The following is a 26,593-nucleotide window of genomic DNA, read 5'->3' on the forward strand; positions in this document are numbered from 1 at the left end:
GTTTCAATCTTGTTTTACTGTGTATCAAGTGTTAATCTGATATTTATCGGTCAATAATAGGTTCTGGAGTGCTCGGGGTTGTCTTAGATTCAAATCAATACCAGGTGTGTACTCGAAGACATAGAAAACGAGAATCGATGAAAGCCAAAAAATGAAACTGTCAACGCCGCACGAGTGTGTGGTTGCCCGTATTGTAGGCCGTGTGGTAATACACGGGCGTGCGATCGATGAGCCAAGCTGTGCGCACAAGACACAAGCGTATGACATGGCCGTGTAATGGCAGGCAAAGCCGTGTGCGAGATACGGACTCGACCTATTGGGTCGTGTGGGCTACACGGACATGTGGAATTTTGGGCCAGGTTGTGTAATCCATACGGCCAAGACCAATTTGAGCCCTGTGGGCCACACGGACGTGCGGACCCACATAGGCAGACCACATGGGTTTGTGAGCCCATTTTTTTGGAAAACTCTGTAAAGTTGCACGGGTCGCCCAAGTCGACTGTGACCTGTCATAGGGTCGATAAGCATTACTTAGACCCCTCATTGAGTATTTTGACTGCCTGATTTCTGTAACGAGCATGAACTGCAATATCTGAACTGAATGTATGATCTGATAAATTTCGTATTAACATGTCATTTTTGTATGTTGCATTGCATCGGGATGGAGATGATGTTATATGGAGGAAGTATTCTGAAAGGCTTTTAAGCCCGTTATCTGGTAGCTCAGCTGCAATTACCTGATTATGTGTCACATTTCGGTACAGTTTAGTGTGTAGGGACGGGTGGGTCGGTCTTATCTCCACATGGTGTGTAGGGTTGGACGGAGATGGTGTGTAAAGGCTGGTGGGTAGGATTCTGATATTCTGTCTGCATATTGTATCTGACATGGGCTAAGGCCCTAAGTTGAATCTGATTCTGTATTCGATGGGCTAAGGCCCTAACTGATTCTGAAAGGGCTCCTGCCCCAGACTGTTTATTTATGACACCTGATGTGTATTCTGTATGTGTGATCTCTGTGGGGATTACACACTGAGTTTGCGAAAACTCACTTTTTTTTGTTTAATCTATGTAGGTAATCCCCAGACTTGACGGATCGGTGCAGCGGAGGGCTCAACGGTGACCACCACTACCAAACTACTTATTTTCAGTTTTTGTGGTTACATCGCTTACTGTTGTTGATATTTTATATATGATGGACTTTGGGATTGTTTGGTTTTAATTTGGGATTTTGAACTATTAATTATGGATTTATAAACTACAACGCAACAAAATACAGTTTTCCTAAAATTAAACTAAGGTTTTTCGTAAATGAAACGGTTTTTCAAAAAAAAAATATTATTTGGGTTTCAAAAGCTTCCGTATAAAAGAAACGTTTTAAATCAAATCAATTAGAACACGGTTTCCTAAACTAAGTAAAAGTTAATAATTTGAACGATTTGAAGGTTAACGCATTTTCAAATCACTCTCATGTAACATCGCCAAATTTGGCCATAACGTCTAGGCCGTGTTTGGGGTATTACAACTAATTTTATACTATCAAATATTAAAATAATATTTGTTTGTTTTAGTACAAAATTAGATAAATACTTTCTATATATAATGATAGAATTTATTACTACATTCTTGTATTCTTCCTCAAAAAATATTAACAGAAACAAAATATTTGGGCATATGCCACATATGTGGCCAATAATCTTTCATATCACATTGATAACATACGTTATCTTTACCCTTTGATGAGTTATCTTGAGAACTCTAATTGTTCTCTTATTTATTACTATGTTCCCACTTTTAGTGGTTCATGATTATATATTTAGTTTTTTTTATGTTGACATTCCTTTCGAGGAATGCAACAAATCTAGTAGGACGGACTTATAAACATCTCAATAGATTCTTTATTTCATAATCATCATCGCAAACATGCGTGGATTTTAAATCATAAACTATCTATTAATGTTGTCATGATTAGTCTCCAATTATAATAAATATGATATAATAAATAAAATATAGTAAAATATACCTGAAGGTCTTTAACATAATCGTCACCACCATGATCCATTATTGGATTGAATCTTTCAACATCTTGAAGATGAAGTTGTAAAGGTGAAATTTTCAAATGAAAGAGGAATTGGATTGAGGGGACGACTTCGAGAGATTTTAAAAGAAAAAAAATAGAGAATCATCTTTCTGATAATGTATTATAAAATAAAGAGAGACGGAGGGAATAAATAATAAAGAAAATATGAAAGCAATAGAGAATGTAATTTATTGATCAAAAGGGATAATTATAATGCTTCATCAGAGTCTCTATTTATAGGCATAAATAGTATAATAGAAATAGAGATCTAATTCTAATAACTATTAGAATTTAAAGTACATTAAAACTTTATATTAATCATGATGGACATCCACTTAATAAGATATTCATAATAATAAGGATTTATTTAGCTTTTTAATTTTATAAAAAAAAATCATTTTAATCCTGCATTTAATTTTTCACTTTTTTAACCTTTGAACTTACAATTTTTTATTAAATCACCCCGAAATATATAAAAAAGATAACAAACGTTAACTTTGCTAATGTAGACATACACATGAATGTCATACCAACAATTAATTTTTATTATTTTTAAAAAATCATATTTTTTATTTTTTATAAAATTTTTAAATAATTTTTTATATTTTATTTTTAAAAAAATTTAATTAATTGTTGATATGACATATATGTGGCAGTCCAACCATATGTCTATATCAGTAAAGTTAATATTTGTTAAATTTCATCCATTTAAAAGTGATTTGATAAAAAAATTGTAAGTTTAAGAGTTAAAAAATAAGAATATAAATAAAAAGCTAAAATAAATTATTTTATAAAATTAAAAGACTAAAAAAATTATTATGCAAAAAAAAAAAAAAAGACTCAACAAGTAACAGTGAATGGACCATTCGATATATAAATAATAATATATATTAATATTTAAGGTGAAATCTTACACAGCCTTTTCCCTTCCCTTCTAACAATCGGCAAGAAAATAATTAAATGGATCAATTCAGATGGTAGAAAAGATGAATAGTATTTGATCTTCTACTAAAAATAACTGAAAGAAAAAGCTCAACAAGCACGAGTGGTCTAGTGGTAGAATAGTACCCTGCCACGGTACAGACCCGGGTTCGATTCCCGGCTGGTGCAAACAGTTGGAGCGATGAAGAGAGTTGCGCTCGTGTTGGTTAGGGTCCATCACTCTTATCTGATCCAACGATTAGAATTCGCAAACCTGAGCTTCTTTTTTTCCCGTTTTAAACGGGTTGTTTTCATATTTAATATGTATCAATCGCTAACCTTGGTTTTTTTCTTTTTCTTTTTTTTTTTCAGAAATAACCAAATAAATTAATTATTTACAAAAATAACACACTTGCAAAATTATGTATTAAAATAATATATTTTGAACAGTAAATTTACAGTGTGTTTGGTTCAGTGTAATAGGTAATCCATTACGCTCCGATTACGCGCCTATTACATTACCGACCCATTCCGGCGTTTGGTTCGCTGTAATAGGTATTACGCGCGTATTACAATCGCGACCTAATCCCCAAATTCCCTGATTTTCTATTCCCTTCCCAAATCGAGGATTACCCATTACGTCCGGCTTCCCTTCCCAACTCTCTATTTTACCCTCCTTCCCCACCCGACCCTCTCCTTTTTCTGTCCTCATCATTTCTCCTCGTCTGCCTTTACCGATTTTCTCTTTCGATCATTTTTTCCCTTTCATTTGTTGCAGCACGTTTGAAAGCCACTGCTTCATTTTTTTCTCTCGGTCTCGGCTTAAGGTATGAATCTTGAACTTTTCATTTTAGTTTTCTGTCTTTGCCTTGGATTGTGGCTGCTTTGCATGCTGATTTGTCTGTCTTTTCATTTCTTCATTTTTTCTATCGGTCTCTGTTTTCGCCGGCTTCACTGTCTCAGATCTTCAGTTCAACTAATAGGCAGAGTCTCTTTTTGAACTGATTGCTTCACTTCATCGTCCCCAAATTTCAGGTGGTATTTCCATTATACGGATGTGTATATATATTATTTTCATTTGGATGCTTTTGATTGACATGCAAACGGGTCAATGTAATTAGGTGATTTTCGGTACTCACGAAACTGTTTGATTTTTTAAAACTGTGATAAATAAATAAATAAAAAGGTTGTTGAATGTTGTGTTTGACTGGCCTTTTATGCGTAATCTTATAAGCTATACATTTGGTGAGTGGTTGATCTGTTTGATAGAGTGATTTAACTTGGATATCTGTGCTTCGTTTTACTGGGGAGAGTTTATTGAATAGAATTTCTCATAATATATCGATTTTAAGTAGTAGGGGAACTTTTAGGTATTTAAAGCGGGTGAAATTGTAGATTTGGGTATTTTCGTTTTATGAAAAGTTGTTGTGGCTAAAAGCCTTACCAAACTTTGTTTCCAATGATTTCAAGTTGATTGTGAGCAATACTGCCTTGTGGTTTCTTTTGATGTTTGCGCATGCCAGGCTGCATTTTGATAACCCAATGAAAGTTTAACTCAACTCACCTCTCATTTCATAGGATATTATGTTTGAAAATGAAATGCCGCAATTTCATGAGTTTATGGAATTGATCTCATATGCATACCTGGAATAGTTTTTTTTTTTATTTCCTTTCATTTCTTTCTGCTCTTATGCAAAACAAATGGGAGTTTGCTTTATAGCATGTTATTTGATTCAAGGACAAATATTATATAACAAGATATGTTATCTGGTTTGCCAGACTAAAGAAATGCTCCACATGGACACAATGAAAAGACTTCCAGTTCTGTAATATCTGGACTACAAACTAGCAGATTGTGAAAAAACTAAATGCATTTTACTTCTGCAGTTTTTCCTGAAAATTGCTTTCATCTATCTAACCTAATATTTGTGCTCTGCGTATTTGCATTTTGTTTGTTTTGCGGTTTCTATACAAGAAATCTGTTTTTCTTTTTTGATATTTGTACTCACAGATATTCTTCCTTGAATTCCTAGATTTGGATCTTGCAAATTAGAGATAATTCGCAAGAGGAACTATGAGTTGCTTTGGCTGTTGTGAAGAGGATGGCATCTTGTGACAAAATTTGCAAAGTTCTGGATATTTATGAGGAGAGGCTGTCAAAGAACAAGTACTTGGCTGGTGATTTCTTCAGCCTTGTTGACCTGAGCCACCTGCCATTTACTCAGTACTTGGTGGGTCAAATGGGAAAGGAATACATGACAACCAGCAGGAAGCATGTGAGTGCTTGGTGGGATGATATTAGCAACAGACCGTCCTAGCAGAAGGTTCTCCAGCTCTATGCTCCTCATTTCTAAGAATTGAAAATGATGCAATCTGGGGGTGGGGTCTTTTTAATGATGTCTGCTTTGTTGTTTAGCAGTTTGGTTTGGTTTGGGGTCTGGTCTTTGACTGCTTTAAGAGGCCAACTAGTTATCCTGTGTTAGTTATACTTACAATAAAATGTTGGTAGGGGTAGGGGGTTACAATTATCGTTTTGTTTGCCTATGTTTGATATTATGAATAAAGATGAAGAAATCATGGAGATATCAAAGAGAACCAAGTGCACAATTGAATGTGCTTCAAAGGCAAATTTTTTCTTTTATTTTCTATGGTTTTATTACTTATTGATTTTCTTTTTGTTGGTTTAAATCTTCGAAATAATTGTCCAAAAGGTTTTGGTAGTGTTGGCATTGGCATCAATAAAAGTTTGAGCTTACTATGAGTATAATTTGAACCCAAATGTGGTAGTGTTGGCATTGGCATTAATAAAAATTTGAGCTTACTATGAGTATAATTTGAGCTCAAATCACATTTGTGGTCACCCAAATCATATTTGAGGTGATAAATACTTTATCCATCAAGTTAATACAGGGTTCAAGTTAATTATGGTGTTTATTTATTGTTAATAATTTATACAAACTTATGATTATAAGTAGTGTAAAAAAGGTAAATTATTTACTATGATATCAAACAAGTGAAGTGGCTTATTATAAGTTAATTATGTTTATGCAGAATATAATTCTCAAGTTATATTATGATTTTAGTAAATTCATATAAGAATATTTATTATTAAGAATTTTATGAAATTATATATCATTATTAAATTATATTTAATATTAATTATTTTAAATTTTATATATTCATATAAGAATATTTATTATCAATAATTTTATGAAATTATATATTATTACTAAATTATATTTAATAATAATTATATTAAATTATACAAATTCATATAAGAAAATTTATTAGTAATAATTATTTTAAATTTTATTAAATCATATATTTTAATTAAAATATAGTTAATAATAATTATTTCAAATTATATTATATAGTATCATATATTATGATTTTAAGTAAATTCATATAAGAATATTGATTATTAAGAATTTTATTAAATCATATATTTTAATTAAAATATATTTAATAATAATTATTTCAAATTATATTTTATAGTATCATATATTATGATTTTAGTAAATTCATATAAGAATATTGATTATTAAGAATTTTATTAAATCATATATTTTAATTAAAATATATTTAATAATAATTATGTTAAATTATATTTTATAGTATCATATATTATGATTTGAGTAAATTCATATAAGAATATTGATTATTAAGAATTTTATTAAATTATATAATTTTATTAAAATTATTTAATAATAATTATGTTAAAATATGATTAAATTATTTATTATTGATATTAATAATCTTATTAAAATTTAATAACAATAACAATAATCATTTACCAAAACAAATTTATGCTAATTATTAAGAATTTTATTAAATTATATATTTTAATTAAAATATATTTAATAATAATTATGTTTAAATATGATTAAATGATTTATTATTGATAATAATAATCTTATTAAAATTTAAATAACAATAACAATAATCATTTACCAAAACAAATTTCTGCTAAGGGTATTCTAGCCATTTTAGTTTTTTCATTATGCTATTACACCTCTATTACACTCAACCAAACACAGGATTACTATTACGCCTCTATTCCATTACATTCAACCAAACAGTTGATTTGCTATTACACAGCTTTTCCATTACACCTCTATTCCATTACACCTCTAATCCAATACAGCGAACCAAACGTGCTCTTAGGTGTCGCTGTTGTCATTGAAGGCACCACTCTTTATAATGGGCCAATCATTGGCTAGTTTTTTAAAAAATAATTTTTTTAGTGTCATCGTTGCCATTAGTAGCACCAAGCTAGAGTGTGATTATATAAAATATTTAGAGACCTGATGAAGCAATTACACTTTTTAGATTGGATAAAAAATGGATGTCGCTATAATTGCTGGTTGCCCCCAATTAAATGCTTTTAAATTTTTGATCAAATTACTTAAGTATATCCCTAAAAAATTTTCCTCAAGTTTTAAATTTGAGTAATTTGAATAAAAATTTTATTTAATTTTTTAAAACTTTATTATTTTTAAAAAAAATGAATTCTTATATTTTTTTAAAGGCTATTTAAATTATATGGCGGCACCCATTTTTCATCCAATCTAAAAAGGGGAATTATTTTATCAGGTCCCTAAATGTTTTATTTAATCACACTTCAGTTCAGTGCTGCCAATGGTAACGGCGACATCCAAAATTTTTTTTAAATCAGCCAATGATTACCCCATTATGACAGATGGTACCGCCAATGACAACGACAACATCAAAATTTATTGTACAAAATGAGTCATTTTCGTACATAATTTTATAGGTGAGTTATTTTCATAAATAATTAATTTATTTAGGTTATTTGTGAAAAATATCCCTAATCTTGGCGATTTCAAGTCTTATCGAGTTCAATTCATTGAACTAATCAAACAATATTCGTTATTGCTTGCACGCCCTCTTTTCAAAAATTAATCATCAAGACAAACCCCAAAGTCAAAGTTGCGTGCATGCCTATGTTGGTATTTCTTTACTTGTATATGAGGGATTTTAATGTTATTTATTAAAATGTTTTTGGAAATTTTAATTTTTAAAATACAATGTTTTACGGGTATTTTGATATTTACAAGTGTTGAGTTCAGATTTCATTTTTAAATTTTTCGTTGAAATTAGGGTAATTATTATGATATTATTATTGAACCTCAACTGTGGTATTGGTTAAGTTCATGCTATAATATTTGAAAATTAAACGGTAACATTTTAATTTTAATTTAAAGTGATTGTAGATAAACCTAAATGCTAAACTCGACATTTATAAGTGTCAAGTTGTGAACATAATTTTTTTAAAGGATAATGTAATCTAATTAAATTTTAACAATGATATATATTAAAGTCAACACTAATGGGAGTCAAGTTTCACTTAAAAGCTTTAACAAAACTATGATTTTAAAACCTATAAATAAGCGGTTAAATTTTTTTAGTTTCCACAACAAACCAAAATAAATAATCTTCAACGTTTTACCCTAAACATTACATAGCTAAGTACCTCCAAACTACAATTTCCAGTCATACTGTAATGGCTACCAAATTATTAAGATTTGAAGGACATGTTGCTTAAGATGCAATGATGTTGGAGTATTTTATTGTGACTTGGCTTTACGACAATATGATATAGGTCCGCATGATGCGAGAATCATTCCCTAGTTAATAGATATCGGTTTCTATATCACGCAAGCCAAATTGGGAGAGCCACTTGCATTCTATCATTTCTATTTGCCTTGATTGAACGATGGAGATGATAGGATCTAAAGCGCTAAGTGTAGTGTATTTTTCATTTTGTAATTGTAATTGATTTAAATAAAATTCCATTACTCATTAGTATTATTTGTAATTATCCTCAACGATTTTCGCCCATAAAGCAAACTATAAGCAAATATTGTCTCATTGATTATCTAATATATAATTAATATTAAGTTACATTTTGTGGTCCGATTATAATGTAAGAAGACAACTTACATTAGTAGATAATCTAAATAGTCCATAGTCTAATCAAAATTGAGGCAAATCAATTGAAAGGCTATTATATCATCTATCAAGTTCAATTGAGCAGATATATTATCTTGGGTATCAAAACGAATAACTTCCAGAGCACAAATGAACAAACAATAATTGTGTTTTCTTTTATCAATAAATTAATACCCTAAAAACAATAAAAGAAAGGCTAATTTGTCCTAGCAATTTTTTTTTACTTTAGAAAGTAGCTCTCCTATTAATTATGAAAGAAATCACTTTCTAAAACTTGTGGAAACAACTTCTAAAGAAATGTTACATTCACTCCGACTAATTAAACACATTGAAAAGTGATAATTCCATCGTACCAAACCATGTCTTAAAAGATTCACATTTTAAATTTTTTTTAAATATGTAATGTCTATCGTGGGAACCTCAATGCAAGGATGTAGTTAAAAGAAGCTTGGAGAGAGTAAGAGTCGATGGATTCCCGACTTACCAACTTTTTTCCAAGCTAAAAGTCACTAAGGATAGACTAAAGGAACGAAACAAGGTAAGCTTTGAAAATAGTGGTGGACCCACTAAGAGACCTACGGAGCCATAGACTTCTTTAAAATAGTAAATTTTTAATTTATAATTTATAAAATTTTAAATTAGTAATAGTAAAATTGTATTTTGACCTTTTAAAATAATAAAAATTTTATTTAATCTTTTAAAAATTATAAAAATATAGACTATTAAAATAATAAAATTGCAAATATATAATTTAATTTCGGCCCTCCCAAAATTTTCGAGCTCCATCACTACTTGAAAACATACATAAAAAGAAAAACGAGTTAATATAGCAGTTGGGAAATGTTATAGCAATTGGAAAAAAAAAGTTAAATATTATGGATCTCAAATCTATTGAAGAGGAAAGATTTATAAGATCAGAGTTGGAGAAGGCTTTGGAGGAAGAGCATATTCTATGGCTTCAAAAATCAAGGAAAAACTGGATCACTAAAAGAGAAAGGAATACCGGGTATTTTTAATTTTATAGCAGACAAAAGAAGAATTAGGAATACGATACATACAGTTATGGATGAAGATGGTAAGCTATGTGAAAGTCAAGAAGATATCAATCTTCACAACGGATACTCAGATTAGTCAATCAGCATTTCAAATTGGCACCACATTACATCATCTAATAATCAGAAGAAAGTATACTGACACGCATAGTGCATCATCGGATAAATTGAAGAATGTATACTGGTATACATAGTGCATCACTGAACAAGCCGAAGCAATTATATTAGCACGCATAGTGCATCATCGGATAAACAGAAACAATCATATTAGAACATAAGTGCATCATCGAATATACCAAAGCAATTATACTGGTACGTAAGTGCATCATCGACTAAATCAAAGTATAAACCTATACATTTAATAGATTAACCAATTTCCAATTTCGTCACATAATTCAATTCATATCTCAACATTCTCAATTCAACATCAATTCATCATATAATATAACATAATGGAGTTCAATTTCATACCAATTTCCTATATCAATTAATTCATACAACTTTTTATTCTATTCAATTTAGTTCATGTCTCGATATTCAATTTTAACCGGAGCATTCCAACTTAATAAGCATTAATAACTTATTTTAATATTATATAATGCAATACATCATGAATATGCAGTAACTAGATTGGTCTCAGATCATAGAGATACAAACCAAAAACTTGCGTCACTTGTCGTCAGCTCTCGCATTTTCTTTCTTTTTTGACGATCTTGCGTTGTCTTTAGCTATGATTAATAGTTCAATAATAACACAGTATAAAATTTTCAGCCAAATCAAAATTAAATACTAAATCTCACACATTTTACAAATTATTCAATTTAGTCCCTAAAAGCGGAACAAACATAAATTTTAATTTAGACTCTTAGATTAAAACCGATTTCACAATTACTCATTAGAGACCTCCTATTTGTTATTTCTACTATTAATTTTACGTTTTATTCAAATTTTTTTTCTTATGAACAAAACTAACAATTAAATTTTACAATCCAGTCCTTTTTCACATCTAAGCTTAAAATATATCAATTTAACACCAATTTCTTCAAGAAATAAAAAATGGAAACTTTCAAAAACTTTAACAGTTTTGCAAATTAGTACATGAACTAACTAAATGACTTAATTGTAATAACTGAAAGTTGAATCCTTGAAGCTTCATATTTCTTTCATGGAAATCGGTTTGAAGGGTGAAGAAGAAGAGAACTCTTTCTTCCCACCGAACATGGTTTTTATACCATGATTTATAATTTTTTTATTTAATTAACCTTAATTATTAAGTTAATAATCACATTTTAATTCTTTAATCCACCAACATCCACTAATATATATTAGAAATCAATTTAATTTTCATTTTAGACCTTTGGGTAATTGTAATTTAAGTTTTTAGGTCATTGACTTATAGTTATAAGACTTTTATAATTTAGTCCTTATACCTAAATTAAATAATTAATAGATAAAATTAAAGGACTAAACTTTAAGATTCTATTGGATCAACTCCGTACAAATTTTAATTTAATATTTACAAACCCAATTTATAAAAATGGGGTTCCAAAATTATCTTTTTTGACATCTGTGATTTTTTAGTCATTATATTACCTATTTATTTTATGCTTTCCTTAACGATTAGTAAATATACAGAGTCTCAAAGTGAAAAGGAGTACTCTTTGCAAATGATATTTTTTTCAGAGTTAATAGTAGAGGTGTGCATGGGTCGAGCTGCCCGACCCGGCTTGAAGGCCCACCCGAAAAATGAAAGGGTTCGGGTAAAAATATAGGCCTGAAATATGGATTTGGACAAAAAAAAGAAGCCCGTTTAGAAAAGAGACCGGGCCTCGGGTAAAACTTTTTTGGCCCGGGCACGGCTCAGCCTGGCCCGAATTATATACTAAATATATATTTTTTTATTTTTAATTATATTTACATTTTATTTTTAATTTTAATATAACTACTTTTTATTATATTTTCAATTTGTGTATTGTTTTAAAAATTGTTTGTTTTACTTTTTATTTGTTTCTTGTTTTAATATTTGTTTTAATATTTTTAAATGTATTTGATTTATTATATTTTAAATTTTTTATTTAATGAAATAAACTAAAAAAATTTTAATATGGACCGAGCCGAACCCGAGTCTAAAATTTTGTTTGGACCCAGCCCGAATCCGACCCGACCCATGCACACCTCTAGATAATAGGAATCATGCCATTTACTTAAAAACATACTAGATGAATCTTGCTCCTTTTTAAGATTGAGTATAAATTACAACAAATCAGAACCCCCGATAAAAAAAAAATTGGCACCCAAATTTGTAACCCAACCGGAGTCAAAACTTTTTTCGTGGAAAGCCAAGCTACTCAGCCAAGGAGGTAAACGGACTCTAATCAAATCTTAAATAGAAAGCTTACCTATTTACCAATTCTCTTCTTCTTCTTTTTTTTAAGCCCTAAAAAACATTTGCAATAAGATGGATCGGGTAATACAAGAATTTTGGTGGGGAGAAGAAGAGAACACAAGGAAATTTCACTATTTAAACTTGGACCATCTTTACCTAAGCAAGAATTCAAGGGGCCTTAGTATAAAAAAGGATGCAAAACTTCAACAAAGCCCTGCTGGCCAAACCAAAATAGCATGGAGAACAACAAACAATCAAAGTTGGCTCTTAAAAGAAACTTGGTCAAGAAATACGGTGCAACTAAAAACTTACTCGAAAGACAGGAACAATGGGAAGATTCTTAGAAGTGGAAAATCATATTGAAGAGGAAAGAGGTTATCAGGAATAACATCACATGGCACAATGTTAACAAATGGAAAGAAATGAATCAGACAGAGACAAGGAATAATTAGAAATGAGATATCTAACATGGATATGCAAAGATGGTGGGATATAAAGATCGTTTCCGAAGGACCTACGAAGCTAAGATGGAAACATACTCACAATGGATATTTTTTAGTCAAACTGCTTATTTTCGAGAACTAACTAATCTACAGGCAAGGAATTCAAACATGCCTAGTTCAACAATCCCGAAGATATGGCAACTTGTATGGAAACTAAAATTACCATACAAGGTAATTATGTTTCTCTGGAAGATTCTAAATGAAGTTCCACCGTGCAAAACTGTGATTCAAAACAGGATCGATCCATGAATACAAAATGTTCTTTTCAAAATATGGTTTCTGCACAAGTAACCATAGCATAACTTCATGGCTATAACCCAAAATGATTATTTTTCTTGATGGGTGATCTGATTACTTTACAATCACCTGGTGTAAATTTTGGATTCATAGAAATAAAGTCCTATAAGGAGTCAATCCCAATCCAATTGAGTGATTAAGGAGGCAAAAGGAGTATATAAAACAAGTTCTCACAATGGGATACTTTTAGATCGGGATACAAGGATACAGATATAAGGTGAAAAAGATCCACATTTACCTATCCTTATCTGATTTACCTTGGTTGGTGCAGAAGAAAGGAGACAATCGCATGGACAATTCTTATTTAAGGAGGAGACAAGCATACAAGGTGAACATGAAGATGGAGTGACAAGAGAGCTATTGTTGCTGAGATTTGCACTTGCAATGATTTTGCAAAAGTGCATCAATTCATACATACTTTTGCAATGATTTTGCAAAAGTGCATCAATTCATACGTACTTTAATACAGTGATTAGTTTTGTTAGGGACTTTAATATTGCTGTTTTCTTTTTGATTTCTTAGTATTTGTCTGTTAGGACATAGGTATGATGTATTGCATTTGACAAATATGAAATAGTGGGATCCGAATTTGATATGACCCAACCCTTATCAATGCATATAAGTCAACAAATTTGATGACTTCCAAACAAGATAATGTTTGTCATGTGAACCTGGGAGTTTGTTCACTGAATATGTTATTATTTATGGTGTTAGATATTTTGTACATATATTCAAATTTTCATTACTTTATGAAGTTTGCTTTTAACTTAAAAAAATGGGTTTATCATCCTCTTTTTGTCTTTGCTTAGTGGGATATCATTAGAGGGTGTCTAGGTTTCCAACTAAATGAAATTTAATTGGTGAAAATTATGATGTCAATCCATAAAAATTATTTGATAAATATATCAACTTTTTGAGGAAATGATGGTGGGGTAGATGTCTGTCAATGTCATTCCTATCCCTATGCTTCAAATTTTAAAGATATTATTAGTAAAAATATGTTTCACTCTAAATGGATATATAATATATATATGTTAAAATTTAAATGAAATTTTAACTTTTTTCAAAACATATGAAATTTTATAATTTTATTTCTACAGCTAAACATTTACCCTACATAAATATATATTATGTTGAAGCCATCATCCTTTTAAGCCAAAACCATGTACATATGTTAATAAATGAAATCATGCTTTTAGCTTTCATAATGAGATTATAATCATTCAGGTTAATACCTTCGTAATACAGTTAATTTATTCAAATTCCAATCCTATAAATTTCAAATTAACCCAAATTCAATAATAAAATAAAATAAAAATTCCTAATAAATCCAACAAAAGCAAAGACAAAGAGAATCTCTGTCAGTCAACTAGGTCTTCATAATGATCCCACATTACGCACTACCAGACAATAATACCTGCCTAGTCAACATTCTTTATACACGTGTCATTTTAATATTGCTTGCCCTCTCCACTCCAGGACCGCATTTTTCACTCCCCACATTTCCTTTATTTTTTCTATTTTTTTACACAAAATCTCTTTTTCTTTACTAACACGATTAATTTTTGTATAATATCACTGCAAAATCAAAAGAAATGCCTTTTTTTTCTCAATTTCTGAAAAAATAACATATTTATTTTGGATTTTATTAATAAAAATAAAATATGAGGGGAAAAAAAAGCATTTATTGGGACCCAAATGAGGATCTTCGACAGAGACTTGAGTTCTTTTTACTTTATGTTTTGCCTCTGAACATCCACAGAAACACTTGGGTTTTTTTTTGTTTTGTTTTTTTCTGCAAATTTTTCATTTTTTTTAGTTAAAGAAAAAAGAGGAGCTTTGTTTTCTTTAGGGGCGATTTTAACAAGTCTCTTAAACAAAGTAAAAGTCCCCTTTCACGCCTTTCAATTAATGGGATAAAATCTAGGACTTTCTCTTTCTATATGTTCAAATTTTATCAAGGTTAATTTGAGCTTTTTTTTTCTCAAGTTTTTGTTTGTTTGTTTGTTTTTATTTCATACCCAGTTTTTTTTTATCCCTCTTTTTTGTCAATGAAAACGGCCAATATTTCGTATGTGTTGTTTTTAATTTCAATCTTGTTTACTTTTGCTTCAAAAGTTTTCAGTTTTGAGAAATGCCCAATTTCCAAGGCTTGGTCTTGGTTCACCTTTTGGTGTTTAATCATTTAAAATCTGACATCATTTGAAACATATGAAACGTTTTGCTACTTTGGTTTTTAAGGTGTTTTTAGGAATCTGGGTTTGATTTGTTTTTTGATGTTTTTAAGTATGGAGAAGGTTGAAGAAGCAAACAAGGCAGCTATTGAGAGTTGTAATAGAGTTCTTAGTCTTTTGTCTTTACCAAAGGATCAACTTCAGTACAGCAACTTAATGATGAAAACTAGTGAAGCTGTGTTTAAGTTCAAAAAAGTTGTGTCTCTTCTCAACAATGATTTGAGTCATTCAAGGGTAAGAAAATCCAAGATGTTTAGATCAAGTTCGCCTCAAAATATTTTCCTAGAAAGTCCCAATTGTAGAACAATTTTATCTCCAAAACCTCTTCAAGTATACCCTTCTAACCTGTTCCAAAAACCACCCCTTGAAGTTAAACCATCACAAGATTTCAGCTTTGTTCATCTTCAGCAGCAGCAGCAACAGATGCAGCAAAGGCTGCAATTTCAACAACAACAACAACAAATGAAATATCATGCAGATATGGTGTTTGGTAAGAGTAACAGTGGTATAAACCTTAAATTTGATGGATCTAGTTGCACACCAACCATGTCATCAGCTGGATCATTTGTGTCATCTTTGAGCCTGGATGGTAGTGTTGCAAACTTGGATGGGAATTCCTTCCATTTAATTGGCATGCCACACCATTTTGGTCATATCTCTCAACATTCAAGAAAGAGGTGTTCAGGTAAAGGACAAGATGGTAGTATGAAATGCGGTACCTCTGGTAAATGCCATTGTTCAAAGAGGAGGTCAGTTTTCTTATCTCAAAAATTCCATGTGTTAATTGGTTCACGCTAATTACTTATCATATCTGTGTGTTGTTTTATAGGAAACTCAGGATCAAAAGGTCTATTAAAGTGCCTGCTATTAGTAACAAAGTTGCTGATATTCCTCCTGATGAATATTCATGGAGGAAATATGGCCAAAAGCCAATTAAAGGTTCTCCACACCCTAGGTAACCCTCCCAATCCCTTGATGCAATGCCAACTAGTTTCAGCTATGTTATCTACTAATGATCCGTAGCATGTTGAGCACAATTGCTATGATTATGGTGTTAAGGGAGAAGCTTTTATGATGCAGGGGATACTATAAGTGTAGCAGTGTGAGAGGGTGCCCAGCAAGGAAGCATGTTGAGAGATGTTTGGAAGACCCTTCGATGTTGATCGTCACGTACGAAGGCGAGCATAACCATTCAAGGTTACTCTCAACACACCCTGCGCATACATGAAAATGCCTTCTTTCATCTTCAAAAAAACCAAACCTTCCTGTTGTTAAAATCCGTAAAAACAAAAGCCGGTTTGCTTCTTAAATGTGAAATAGATAGCTATTGTACATTGTTGATCCGTTGCATCGACAATGGAGCCGTATTTGAGAATCTGTATTGGCCCTTAGTGAAAACACCGTCCATACTATGAGTAGGGGAAGTGGGGTTAGTGTGCATCAACATACCTAATATGGGGTTTCAAACTAAATTTAAGCTGGTAGATTAACATTGTTCTTATATATATATATATAAAGAGAGAGAGAGAGAATAGGAATTGTGAACTTTTTTGAACTTTGAATTTGTGTAACCCTATGTTTCATCTTAATGTTTTTGGATTTGTAAGGTTGATTGTATGTATGATTTGTGGTGACATTGTAGAAGGAAAACTACAAAGGTTATCCAAAATCATGTAACATGAAATTCAGCAGTGCCAAAAGAACTATGCTGCTATGAATTGATTTCCTAATTTTCTTAAGTTATATACATGTGTGTACGAGAGACCGAACGCAGACACTTGCGACAAGTTAATATTCAACTGAAATATTAATGAACCGAAAAGAAATGAGAATCGAAATCGAAAAAACCAATTAAAAGTCAATTGAAGTAGAATGTTTATAAGTTACTGTTGATTCCAAATTTTAATAGTTTTATCTTTTCATAATCGGTGAACTTGCGAACAAGATAAAAAAAATAATTACAATAATGCTCCTCTATGGTCCAACATCATTTTTCTATTCTCATCTGTTGGCAATCATTCTCTCTCTATCTTTGCCATATTTCTCAAAACATAACCTTCTCAGCATCTTGTTCCACACCATAATGCCTTTCTCTAACTCTACTGATTCTCAGCTCCCAATCATTAAGCCTTCTTGGAATTGCCCTATGAGGTAGGTGTTGGTAATGCAAAGGGTTGTTGTTAGTAGACATATCATACGTTGGTTAACTACAAGCTATCAAGAGCGTTTTTATATAGTTTTACTTCTTACTTTCATTGAATAATAATCTTTTTTATTCTAAACGATGGATTCGACATTTGCAATATATAAAAATTAATCGGTTTGAAAATGCTATAAAAAATGAAATGTCACAATATTTTTTTTATACATGTCAAAGTGATAGAAAAGAAAAAAAATATATTTTACGGATCCACCTAGTTTAGCAACTTTTGGGGAAATGATACAAATATATATATTTTTTCACACCAGAAAAAATGTTTTCTAATGAATTGTATATTGATTGGACTTTTATCAATGAACTAAAAAGAAGAAATTTTAGTAAGGAGTTTATAAAAAGAGTCGAATGTTTAGATAAGGACTTGTTTCTCTAATAATGACATTAAAATAGAATACTTGCCTAAACTATATGATTCTTTCTTGCATGGACCCTACCGCGGAAGAATAAAAAACGGAGTTCTCCTTTAAGCATAAATCAAACTTATAAAATAAAATAAAAAACACAGATCCGTTTTGGATAAATAAAATTCATGCTTTATTTCTTACTACTGATTATCACGAATTTGAACGGACACTAGATACACTCAATATAAAATTATTAGCACTAGAAAAAGAATTCTCTTTATTGACATTGATAGAAGATGAACAAGGAAATATCGATTCTAAGGATCAAGTCAGAATTTTGAATTCTTTTTTCAATATAGTTATAACTAATCCCAACAATCAAACAATTAGAAAACAAAATCTATTGGAATAAAATGAATAAGTAAAGAAGTTCCTCGATGGTCATACAAATTAATCGACGATTCAGAACAACAAAATGGAGAAAACGAGGAATATGTAACAGCAGAGCATGAAATTTGTTCAAGAAAATCTAAGCACGTAGTGATTTTTACTAATAACTAGGCAAACGCCATACTTATACTAATACTAAGGATGCTAATGATCTTGATCAAACAAACGAAGTGGCTTTAATACGTTATTCGCAACAATCGGATTTTCGGTGCGACATAATAAAAGGTTCCATGCGTGCCCAAAGACATAAAACAATTACTTGGGAGCTGTTTCAAGCAAATGTACATTCCCCCTATCACATGCACATGTTGCTATTAGTTGTCTGTTTTGGTTCGTGTTAACATGTGTCTTTGATATGTATAGCATGTATATTTTTTTGGATAAAAGTTTTATTATTTTTCTAGAAAATAATATCTTTAAACAATTTTACTTTTTCCAGTTTTATTGTTCTGAAAAATTTGGAACTGACATATTTTTGGTTGTTGGGCGCGAAAATAGAAAAATTTACTTTAACTTCCATTAATAATTTGCTGGTACATCAGATGGATGTAAAAACAACTTAAATCACTACAGGAAAATAGGGCTTTAGCGGCGTTTTTAGCGGCGTTTTTTGATAAAACGCCGCAAAAATTGTAAAACACATAGCAATAGCGGCGTTTTACCAAAAACGCCACTAAAAACAGAGCAATAGGGGCGTTTTAGTAAAAATGCCGCAAAAAACAGAGCATTAGCAGCGCTTTTATAAAAACGCCGCTAAAAACCAGAGCATTAGCGCGCTTTTGTAAAAACGCCGCTAAAAGTCATATAACCCCTAAACCCAAAAAAATCATAAACACTAATCTTTAACCCCTAAAACAATAATTATTAAAATTTATGGTTATACAATATATTAAATATTTTCTTATATAATCGTAAAAGAGATAGTATTGAATTTAAAATATCGAATTAATTATCATTATAGTTTATGGTTTATGGTTTAAGATATATGGTTTAGGGTTTAAGGTTTATGAGTTAACTATAGTTTAAGATATATGGTTTAAGGTTTAAGGTTTAGGAGTTAACTAGTATTTGAAGGTTTATGATGAATTATGGGTTTAGGGATTATGATTTAGGGTTTAGGGGTTAGGGTTAGAGTTTAAGGTGTAAGGGTTTGGGGTTAATGGTTAAGGGTTTAGAGTTTAGGGTTTAGGGTTTAGTGGCATTTTTATCAAGCGCCGCTAAGAGTATAATTTATTTTTGATTGTGTATTTAAATTCTTAAAAGAAAATAATGACACGTAGAATAATTTTAAAAGTAAAAACATAGGAAAATATTTATTAAAAATGAAATAAATTAAAATATTATTATTTAAAATAATTTAAAAGTTTTTTGGTATATGACTAATTGTTTTTATATTTATATATTAAATTTTTTCTTATATAATTGTAAAATAGATAGTATTAATTTTAAAATATTAAATTAATTATCATTATAGTTTAGGGTTTATGGTTTAGGGTATATAGTTTAGGGTTTAAGGTGTAGGAATTACTAATTTAAGGGTTACAATTATGTAGTACTTTAATGTATTGATTTAGGGGTTTAACAGTTAGAGTTTAAGATTTAAGTGTTAGGGGTTTAGGGTTTATGAGTTTAGGGTTAGAGTTTAATTAGACATGTGTATTGTGATATTTAGGGTATCAATTAGTTTAGAGTTTAAGGTTTTAAGGCCAGATAGGGGGTTAGAGGTTTAGGCCGATTTTGATTAATTGTCATTTTTTAATTTATATATTAAACGATTTCTTATATAATTGTATATATAATATTTATCTTAATATATTAAAATTATATATGATTATAGTTTAAATTATTAAAATTATAAACTTTATATATATATATATTAAAAGGTTTAGGATTTAAGCTGGTTTACTTGAAATTTGTTAAATTAATGATGAAATTTTTTATACAATCAATTGATGCTTTTTAAAACATATATATGGATATAGGTATTATATCTACTTAATAACATTATAAACACATAGAAACCATAGAAATTAAAATATAAGGATTAAATATTAAGCATATTTAAAAGATAAAAACTGAAAATTATCTACTTCCGTAAAATGTAAAAAAAAAAGAAAAAAAGATTAGTATGTACGTACCATATATCAGGAAGAGATATAAATCTTTTAAACTTTTATTCATAATATTAGGATTAAATTATAACTAATTATCATCATATTAACATTTATCATCATTAGTATTAATAATTAAAATCATTAATTAATCTAAACAGTTAATTGAACGAAGAATTCAATTCAAATTAATTCCTCTACACTTAATTTATATAAGTGAAATTTAAACTTAAAATTTCAAAGTTATCATACAATATAGATATATTATTAACTATTGACTATCATAAGTAAATTATTATGGCTACCAAATTATAACAAATAAAAAAGAAGAATAAAAATTAAGAGATTAGTGGCGTTTTTTAAAAAAACGCCGCAAAAAACAGTATAGTTGAAAGAAAACGGCGTCGTTTTAGATTGATAGAGTACTAGTGGCGTTTTTAAAAACGCCGCAACAGAAGTAAAGTGTACTGGAAGCGTCGTCGTTTTAGTTCAATATATAGGGGATTTGCGGCGTTTTTATAGAAAACGCCACAAAATACAGATTAGTTTAACGAAAACGGCGCCGTTTTAGTATATACGGGTATTAGTGGCGCTTTCAGAAACGTCGCAAAATAATTCAAGTTTATAGTACACGTCGTCGTTTTAGTTGAGTATATAGGGATTAGCGGCATTTTTTAAATAAACGCCGCAAAAAACATTAGTGCTTAACAGGAACGGCGTCGTTTTCTTCAAAGATTAGTGGCGCTCACCTGGAAACGCCGTAAAAGATTGTTTTTAGCGGCGCTTTTAATAAGCGCCGCAAACAGTGAATTTTTTTTTCAAAACGGCGTCGTTTTCATTTCAGATGTTATGTCCTTCTTTCATGCCCGATAGTCTCAGCCTTCTCCCCCAAAACACCAAAATAGATTTCCCTTAATCCCTTAATTTCCCCCAAATCCCTAGGCATCTCGTCGATCGACCACCTACTCATCGTTGTTCGCCGTCATCTCTTCTGCGTCCCTTCGCCGTCGTCTCTTCTGCGTCCCTTCGCCGTCGCTCTCCGCTTCCGCAATTCGTCAGTAAATTTCAGTACCCATTTGCTGCAACTCTAGCTTCTCATTTTCGTAGACAGGTTATACTTTTTAACTTAGTTTGTTTTTCCTGCTCATGATAAATGTTATTTGTATTTACTATTTGGTGCATACGAAATTTGCAGACTGAACTTCAGGACGAAATCAGAAGATGTCCTCACATGAATTTCGGTTACATTTAAGCAGTCGATCTGCATACCATTAGCACTGACATTTGTTACATCTTTAAGCACTGCCCTTCTTTTAGGCTGAAGGCCAACAGTGGCAGCCACACAAGTCCTGTTCTCATCCGATGATGCACGTTTGGAGTTCATACGAAGAACACATTTTTGGTCCTGCTTGAAGGATGGTTTTGAAGAGCACATTCCTTCTGCTCCCCTCTGTGCTTTAGCCCATGCTCGAGTAATTCTTCCTGTAGGCTCTTCAATACTTTCAATAGGTTCATTTTCTTTACTCATACTTGTTTGCCTTCTAGAAGAGCAATGCATGATTTTCAGTTTGAAATTTTCTTCATTGAACCTGCATTCCTAACACCGAATCGTTGTAACATGATGAAAATAATACACATTAAACTACAATTTTCTAGAAAAAGAAGACAAATTTTATGACTTCAATCAATTCTCAAACAACATAAGCTCTGCGATACTATGAAAATTTTATTGACTCTAGAAACTTTAGCCTCATGCATACTAGAATTAAGTTTTTCATTATATGAAGAATCAATGGAGTCATGCGAGGTCACCCTTTTCCATTTTCAAATATTGGAATCTGAGACCTTCGGAGTCCAAAACCAAAGACTCAATTCTCAAGTTCCAACAGAGAAAATGGGTATTCGGGAAGTTTGGCACGGGATTTTTAAGTTATAACATCTCTGCAATGCTTCAGCACTAGCAGTATCAATAAGAAAGATTGAATCACCCTAGAACTCTAAATTAGAAATTGCTTTACTATTTAAAAGTTCACTTTCTTTCAACGTGTGGTTTAAAAAAAGAAACTGAATTTTGTTTTTAATTTTCATTCTCATGATACCAATTGATAACAAGTTTACTGAAATGCATCAATGATATTCCATGGATGAGGCATTGAGCTTAGTATCTATGTTGTCATGGTGATTCTGACATTGTATTTGGTTTATATGCAGTGACATGGTGATTCTGTCATTAGTTAAATTCTTCATTCATTTCTCTTTGCTTGCAAATTACAGGAAGGTTGCATGTAATTTAGAACCCTTGTTGATGATACCATTTGTTTAAAATAAAATTATAACTTATAGGTTCCATGGAACAAATATAGGCACTTTCATCTAAATGAACTTGAGGTTAGTCAAGACATTGTTATTGAAAGGGTCAGCCAAGTGATCCAACAGGTTCTGGTATGGTCCTACACCTGTCACGAGCCCTTGTATGAAGTAACCCAAGATTGCCAACATTGCCAATCTCCCATTCTTCACTTCTTTCAGCTTCAAATCCTTCAATGACTTCTCATCTTTCCCAAAACCAAGTGGGTTAAACAGTGGTCCTCCAGGGTATGCCGGCTCACCAGACCCTTCAAGGTACTTCCCGAACCCCAAGAAATATTGTTTCCCCATCGAACCTGGTTTGGCCCAGTCTTGGAACCTTCTGTGCTCTGCAAATCCCATGAGTGCCATATCGAACACAAACAAAGTGTAAGGGTCTGCCCAATAGTTGTATGTCCCTGCTGGTGGGATCACACCAGTTCTAAACCAAGGGAGGGCTTTTTCTGCTGGGATAAGACCGGCCTTCCCAAGTATTTCAGGGGCAATCGCACCTACTGCACCCAACATAGCATAACGCCCGTTGATGATCTCATCGTAGGCTAGCCATTTTTGCTTCTAGAAACTGAATCATGCATTTTTGCTTCTAGGATTAGCAATCTAGTATGAATAAGTATTGGTAAATGCATTAAATAAACTACGATTATTATACTGTGGTAAATGCATGGATCCATCGAAGGGCCTACGATTTAATACATTTCCAATTTAAAGTGTGTGGTGGTTATTTGTTCAAGTGATTATATTATATGTTTCGCAATTTCATTATTGCTTTTGTCTCCAGAATGGACCTCTTTGGCCCAATAAACTCCTGTGATTTCAAAAACGACCACATAGGGCCTACCTTGTGAAATCCGAAATTACTAGTTTACCATTTATGAAATGGTTTAATTTTATCTTGTCCCTGTATTCTTTCAAGTTTAGTCCTTCAAATATTTTTTTTTACAGAAATTAAACCCTTTTACTTATTCAATTCCTTTTTTTTTACTTATTATATATATATAAAATAAAATATAAAGGTTGAATAAAATGTAGATTTTATGTGAAAGGTTGTCTCATTGGTCAAGAATTGCATAATTAGTTATATATATAAGAGAAAAATATTATTCATGTAATGCCTGTGTAATGCCTTCTTATGTTTGCTCTGACATTTCATTTTTCATGAAGTACCAATGTGCGGCACTTGTGTTTAACATGTATCCAGACAGTGCTCTGGGGATGATGATCGTCCAAATATATGGAAAAACTTAGAATAAATTTAACATACTTGTGTCAGACATATATCCATACTGTCACACCTGAGTCCAAGTAAAATAGATGCATTCTGATTTCATTATTTGCATTTCAGGTACATCAGCTGGTGTAGGATTTGCTATCCCGTCGTCCACTGTGCTCAAGATTGTACCTCAGCTGATCAAATTTGGCAAAGTAAGTTTCATTAAGTAAATTCTTGGTCTCTTCTTTTTTCTGATCTGTGCTAATCCCGTTTCAGCTCACCTCAATAAAATCTTTTTTGAAAATGTGTTAATTATATGAATAAGTGAATATTTTAATATTTATAGGAATAAATATTAAATTTATACATAAATATTGATCAAACTTATAATTAGATACATAAATTTTCATTTGGTGTTATTATATAAATGAAACTTAAATTGCGGTTTATATGTATGTATAAAACTTTGATTTCTTTCAATTGTACATGTTTAAAAGAAATAAATACATACATTTTTTTTGTTATATTGAATTAATATAATTGTGTGAATGTAATATAATTGAATAATTATATAATGTGTTAAGTTTGAGCATTGTATAAGTTAGTAATGTTTTATATGGAGGACAAATTTGGAAATATCTGCTAAGGTAGGTTTCTCTCCATAATTGGTATGATTTATACTGTTGTTTGTTTTATGTTATAATTTGCGGAGTATTGAATAATTATATAATTGATGGTGATCATTGTGGAGCCTTAGTCTATAAAATATTACTTTATTATAGTAACTACATTTATAAGCAATTAAAACAATAGCTGACCTTCTCTCCAACATTATTTTAAATATTTTAAAGATTCAAAGTATATAGGCTGGAAACCTGACGGGTTGCCTTATATCGAGCTGTAAGATATAATGGATCCTCCCTAGGTGTAACAACGCCACGTATGATGAATCTGAAAAAATTTTGGTTTGACTTGAAAAAAGTTCTATCGAGTTCATTTACTATTGAATATTTATTACCATGTAGCTTGCTTGTCCATTAAAATTACAACAATAGCTGACCTTCTATCCAACCTTTTTTTAAATATTTTAAAGATTCAAAGTATATAGGCTGGAAACCTGACGGGTTGCCTTATATCGAGCTGTAAGATATAATGGATCCTCCCTAAGTGTAACAACGCCACGTATGATGAATCTTAAAAAATTACTATATTCAAATTACTATTTTTTTATATTAATAATGTTTGATTTTAATATTTAATAATTTTAAATGTCTTTAAAAGTTATAACTAATTTTTATCAAAATAGTATTAATATTGATCATTACTTCAATAAATTACATATCTTACATAACTCATATAACTTACGTAATTTACATAACAACTTACATAATTTACATAACTCACATAACGTACATAACAACTTACATAACTTAACTAATACATGTAGTGTAATCTAATAATTTCTTTAAAAGCATATAGTTTAAAGTTCATATTTCATAACTTACATAATCTACATCACTTACATAAAACATAAAAATATATCATATCAAGACTTACATAATAAACAGCTTACCTATGTAATTTATTGTCAACTTTAGAATTCAAGAACTACGAAATGGATAGGAGTTGGATGAAATTGTCAAGGGTAAGCAACGCCTATCGAAATGGAGTACAAACTTTTCTGAATTTTGCATTTCAATATGCAAGCCAAGAGAATATGATTCTTTGCCCGTGTAAGAAGTGTGGCAACATCAATTGGCATACTCGTGAAGTTGTCTACGAACATCTAATTGTTGATGGCTTTATTTGAGGGTATAAAAAATAGATTTTCCATGGAGGGTGTACATCTAGTGGAACTTCTTCAACGATTAATCCAACTTATCCTGATACTGATTACCATTAGTATGTTAGACAAGATGACATGGAAGGTATGTTGCGGGATGCATTTAATATGCATAGTCATGGTGAGCAATCGTTTCCACCTGACTTTATTGCATCCGATGATTGTAATATTGGTGGAAATGTTTTTGGCGAAACGGGAACAAGTGCACCTTATGAGGACCCAAATGAAGAAGCGGCGAAGTTCTACAATTTACTTAATGAAATGAACGAAGAACTTTACGAGGGATCAAAATATTCAAAATTGTCCTTCTGCATTCGTTTATTTCACTTAAAATGTTTGGGAGGGTGGACTGGAAATTCTTTTACAATGCTGCTACAGTTTCTGAGAGAGATGTTTCCTTTTGCAAAAATCCCCGAATCTTGTCAAGATATGAAGTGACTAATAAAAGATTTGGGCCTTGGGTACGATAAAATTCATAGTTGCCCAAATGACTACATGTTGTACTGGGGTGATCAGAAGAACCAACAGTGTTGTAATATTTGCGGCAAGTCTCGTTGGATGAATGGGAATACAGAAGATGTGAATGCGGATGAAGGTGGGGCACAGT

At 31.0% G+C, this 26,593-nt stretch overlaps 2 protein-coding genes, 1 long non-coding RNA gene and 2 other non-coding genes across 5 annotated transcripts; 4 read left to right on the forward strand and 1 right to left on the reverse strand.

The window, feature by feature from the left end:
- Positions 1–3,116: 3,116 nt before the first annotated feature.
- Positions 3,117–3,187, forward strand: TRNAG-GCC (transfer RNA glycine (anticodon GCC)). Its single transcript has one exon. It is a non-coding gene; the product is annotated as a tRNA-Gly (tRNA).
- An 8-nt stretch (positions 3,188–3,195) lies between these two features.
- LOC121210275 (small nucleolar RNA snoR114) lies at positions 3,196–3,280 on the forward strand. Its single transcript, XR_005905395.1, has one exon. It is a non-coding gene; the product is annotated as a small nucleolar RNA snoR114 (small nucleolar RNA).
- Positions 3,281–3,503: 223 nt separating this feature from the next.
- On the forward strand, positions 3,504–5,639 carry LOC107943170 (uncharacterized). The gene is made up of 2 exons (XR_005905000.1): positions 3,504–4,033; positions 5,032–5,639. It is a non-coding gene; the product is annotated as an uncharacterized lncRNA (long non-coding RNA).
- A 9,380-nt stretch (positions 5,640–15,019) lies between these two features.
- On the forward strand, positions 15,020–17,186 carry LOC107889408 (probable WRKY transcription factor 74). The gene is made up of 3 exons (XM_016813818.2): positions 15,020–16,192; positions 16,273–16,398; positions 16,524–17,186. The coding sequence occupies exons 1-3, from the start codon at positions 15,486–15,488 to the stop codon at positions 16,669–16,671; spliced, it is 981 nt and encodes a 326-aa protein (XP_016669307.2). The 5' UTR covers positions 15,020–15,485; the 3' UTR covers positions 16,672–17,186.
- Positions 17,187–22,910: 5,724 nt separating this feature from the next.
- LOC107889397 (chlorophyll a-b binding protein 8, chloroplastic-like) lies at positions 22,911–23,478 on the reverse strand. Its single transcript, XM_041081648.1, has one exon. It carries the CDS (start codon positions 23,438–23,440, stop codon positions 22,940–22,942), a length of 501 nt encoding a protein of 166 aa, XP_040937582.1. The 5' UTR covers positions 23,441–23,478; the 3' UTR covers positions 22,911–22,939.
- Between the last annotated feature and the right edge of the window lie 3,115 nt (positions 23,479–26,593).

This window comes from Gossypium hirsutum, chromosome A11, assembly GCF_007990345.1.
Source record: "Gossypium hirsutum isolate 1008001.06 chromosome A11, Gossypium_hirsutum_v2.1, whole genome shotgun sequence".
In the NCBI taxonomy this organism is placed as follows: Eukaryota; Viridiplantae; Streptophyta; class Magnoliopsida; order Malvales; family Malvaceae; genus Gossypium; species Gossypium hirsutum.

What these genes read in the sequence shown, in the direction of transcription:
- LOC107889397 (XM_041081648.1), bottom strand. Translation starts at nt 23,440, where the DNA reads ATGTTGGGTGCAGTAGGTGCGATTGCCCCTGAAATACTTGGGAAGGCC.
- LOC107889408 (XM_016813818.2), top strand. Translation starts at nt 15,486, where the DNA reads ATGTTTTTAAGTATGGAGAAGGTTGAAGAAGCAAACAAGGCAGCTATT. An exon ending in TGCCATTGTTCAAAGAGGAG is followed by an intron (nt 16,193 to 16,272) that starts GTCAGTTTTCTT and finishes GTTGTTTTATAG; the next exon opens with GAAACTCAGGATCAAAAGGT. An exon ending in AAAGGTTCTCCACACCCTAG is followed by an intron (nt 16,399 to 16,523) that starts GTAACCCTCCCA and finishes TTTATGATGCAG; the next exon opens with GGGATACTATAAGTGTAGCA.